The sequence below is a fragment of the Carassius auratus genome, chromosome 27 (assembly GCF_003368295.1).
Source record: "Carassius auratus strain Wakin chromosome 27, ASM336829v1, whole genome shotgun sequence".
Classification (NCBI taxonomy): domain Eukaryota; kingdom Metazoa; phylum Chordata; class Actinopteri; order Cypriniformes; family Cyprinidae; genus Carassius; species Carassius auratus.
The window spans coordinates 3,813,984-3,816,888 of record NC_039269.1 but is presented as its reverse complement, the minus strand read 5'-3'; the positions used below and the strand labels follow the sequence as shown (position 1 = coordinate 3,816,888).

Here is a 2,905-nt window from a genome sequence, read left to right as displayed (position 1 = left end):
CTTTCAGGATGACACTCTTCCTAAGCGACACATAGCAATGTTTGACCGTTTAGACAGTCGTCAGTACAATCCCATCAACGTCGAGGAGTATCTTCAGATTATAATAGAAGCCTTTAAAACCTTTAAAAACAACATTTTTTTTTTTTTTTTTTTTTTTTTTTTTTTTTGCTGAATCTAAGTCAGTTTGTGTCATTAAAACTTACTAAGAGCAAATCAGAAGTTAGGAGAATATAACTTATGTTTTATCATTTTTCACTCACTTTCTCATTCTTTTAGCTGATGAGCAATATTAACATTGGGACACCTGTACTCTGGCCTCCAAGGATTGAGAAGGACAGAAATGAAATTTTGTTTACTATTCTCTCCCAGCTGGGATTTTCTTTTACAGTAAGCAGCATGCAAAGAAAAATACTTTTATTTCACTTTTGATGTTTTTTTTTTCTTTCATTATTGCTGTTTAAGACAAATCTGTACATCATTACAGACTGAATTATATAATAAAATGTAGAAAAATATAGTTATGTATCAAACAGTTTTTATCATTATTATTATTATTATTATTATTCTTAAGGATATATAGTCAGAATAGAATTTAAAGCATGATGTACAAGGATAATCATCAGTAATTAATAGAATCTTCCTTCATATGTTATAAATTTTTTTTAAAGCCACGTTATTTGCAAAATCTTCATGAGCTTTTGGTGGTTGTGGGAATCTAGCGTTTCGATCCAGCAGTGGTGAGAAGCTGATTTCCCTCTTCAGTCATTTTCTCTAATTTGGACCTACACAGAAAATATAAATTGTAGTCATTTGTTACTTTGGCCATCATAAAAATAAATACATTTCAGTTTGTCACATTATTTACTGCTCAGTGATAGTGAATTTCAGCTTGAATGTCGCCATTGTATGCCAACAGGTTTGAGGTGACTTGTTTAAATGTCACACTCTTGGTTCTTCTTACCTCAGACGCGCAAGCGCTGTTCTCACCCACTGATCCTTAATGCTCGCACATACCTTCTTGTTGTTCTTGGTGATAAAGCTTGAAGAGAAAGATCGTTTTAGAAACCAATTAAGGCAAACTTTCTTCTGGAGACAGCTTATTATGATTATTAATAGATCTCACAGGCAGTTGTCTCTTTCTATCAATATAATCAGAACCAAAAGTCTGATTTTAAATTCATTTGAATATTACAGATTATATATTCAACTGTCATTCAAGAGTATGGCGTAAATAAGATTTTTTAAAAAAAGAAGAAATTAATGAATTTATTCATCAAGGATGCATAAATAAATAAACAAACAAATAAATAATAATTCTTATTTTTAACTGTCTGTTTATCAAAGAATCCTGAATTTGAAAAATATTACACAAAATATTTGAAGTATTTGGAGAATCATGTAACACTGAAAATTCTAATTCAAATTTGCCATGACAGGGATAATTGATATTTTAAAATATATTTAAATATTAAATATAATATTTAAATATAATTTAAACATGTATTTTACATTTTTATAATATTTCACAATATTACTGTATTTAAAAAACATAAGAGAGATAAAAACCAGGCCTATTTGAGCAATAGTGTATTATATATTTGCGTGATGTTAATTTAGTGGTTTTACTTACTGTATTTATTTTTCATTGAAAAATATATTCTCAACATAACAATTTGCGTTAATTATTTAATTATAATTAATATTATTTTTTTAATTTTAGAGTCTGTCCATATTGTTTACAATGTAAACAATACCGATACCTTTCAGCCATAGAGCCTTCCTCATGGTATCCAAAACATTCAGATTTGACATTATATTTCTAATAGTATACTTTTTTATTATAATATGTATTATTATTAGATGAGGTCACAGACTGTTCTATGTTGTATCATATATTTGTACCCCACTGTATGTCTTGTGTTAACTAATGCTGTGGGATTTTGACATCGGCTGTGCACCCTCATATTTAAATGTATGGTTAAATGTGTCTATTTTTGTGCAACCACATTGTGTGGGTAAATGTGTGAACCCTGACTCATTCCTGCGGTCGGGGGTTACAGTGACTCACATGATGGCATCTATGCGACACACCTCAGTGGATTTCTGCTCCATGAAGCCCTTGATCACACCAAAGGGCAAAGGATTTTGAGTGTATTTCACACAACAGGCATAGTTCAGCGGCCCATCTGACATCACACATAACATTTTCTTACAATCATAGTCATAGAACTACAGTACCCATTAAAACAACACCAAAAATGTCAGCAAAATTCACAGCAATGACCAAAACAATGCAAAAGCAGAAAGATCTCCATAAAGAAACTTACATGCTTCTGGAGTGTGAGGGAACAGGCTCAGAAGAACGCTGTTGATGAGAGTGATGGTGAACAGAGACATTATGCAGCGCATTTCGGTCAGTCACATATGTTTGCTTTAGCAGTGCAGGGCCTTATATAGTGAGCGATAAGATCAGTTGCACATTGCAAAATCACAAATCAAATGCGGGTTCTAAAATGGGGACAGCAACCATGGAAAAAGAGAACAGGAAAACCAATATTGCCGATATTATAATGCTTACATAGCAAGTCCCAACCACAGATGTGGTGCAGATTGATCGAAGACTGTTTCTTAGTATATTGAGTAGTTATGCACGACCCATGATATTATGTGTATACATTTTTGCATACATTTTGCCTCAAATATAAGTGCCGTTGAAGCTAATGATGTAAATCAGCATTTAGAATGATGTGCATGAAAAAACACTCTAAATGTCAAAGTGTAGCTCTATTCTTTGCTTCTTTGCTATGTTTTTTTTTTTGTGTGTGTGTGTGTGTCTTTGTTCCTTTTTATGACTTATAAGCTGGAGCATGTCATCACTTCTCATTTATTTTAAATAATTTGTTCA

The 2,905-nt window shown here is 31.9% G+C and overlaps 1 protein-coding gene across 1 annotated transcript; it reads right to left on the bottom strand.

Moving 5' to 3' along the window:
* Nucleotides 1–664: 664 nt before the first annotated feature.
* On the bottom strand, nt 665–2,467 carry LOC113046344 (C-C motif chemokine 20-like). The gene is made up of 4 exons (XM_026207232.1): nt 2,328–2,467; nt 2,069–2,186; nt 962–1,039; nt 665–782 (listed from the first exon to the last, which is right to left on the bottom strand). Exons 1-4 carry the CDS (start codon nt 2,407–2,409, stop codon nt 716–718), a joined length of 345 nt encoding a protein of 114 aa, XP_026063017.1. The 5' UTR covers nt 2,410–2,467; the 3' UTR covers nt 665–715.
* Nucleotides 2,468–2,905: the final 438 nt, after the last annotated feature.

What these genes read in the sequence shown, in the direction of transcription:
- LOC113046344 (XM_026207232.1), bottom strand. Translation starts at nt 2,409, where the DNA reads ATGCGCTGCATAATGTCTCTGTTCACCATCACTCTCATCAACAGCGTT. An exon ending in TGTCGCATAGATGCCATCAT is followed by an intron (nt 1,040 to 2,068) that starts GTGAGTCACTGT and finishes TTTCTCTTCAAG; the next exon opens with CTTTATCACCAAGAACAACA. An exon ending in ACAGCGCTTGCGCGTCTGAG is followed by an intron (nt 783 to 961) that starts GTAAGAAGAACC and finishes TTTTCTGTGTAG; the next exon opens with GTCCAAATTAGAGAAAATGA.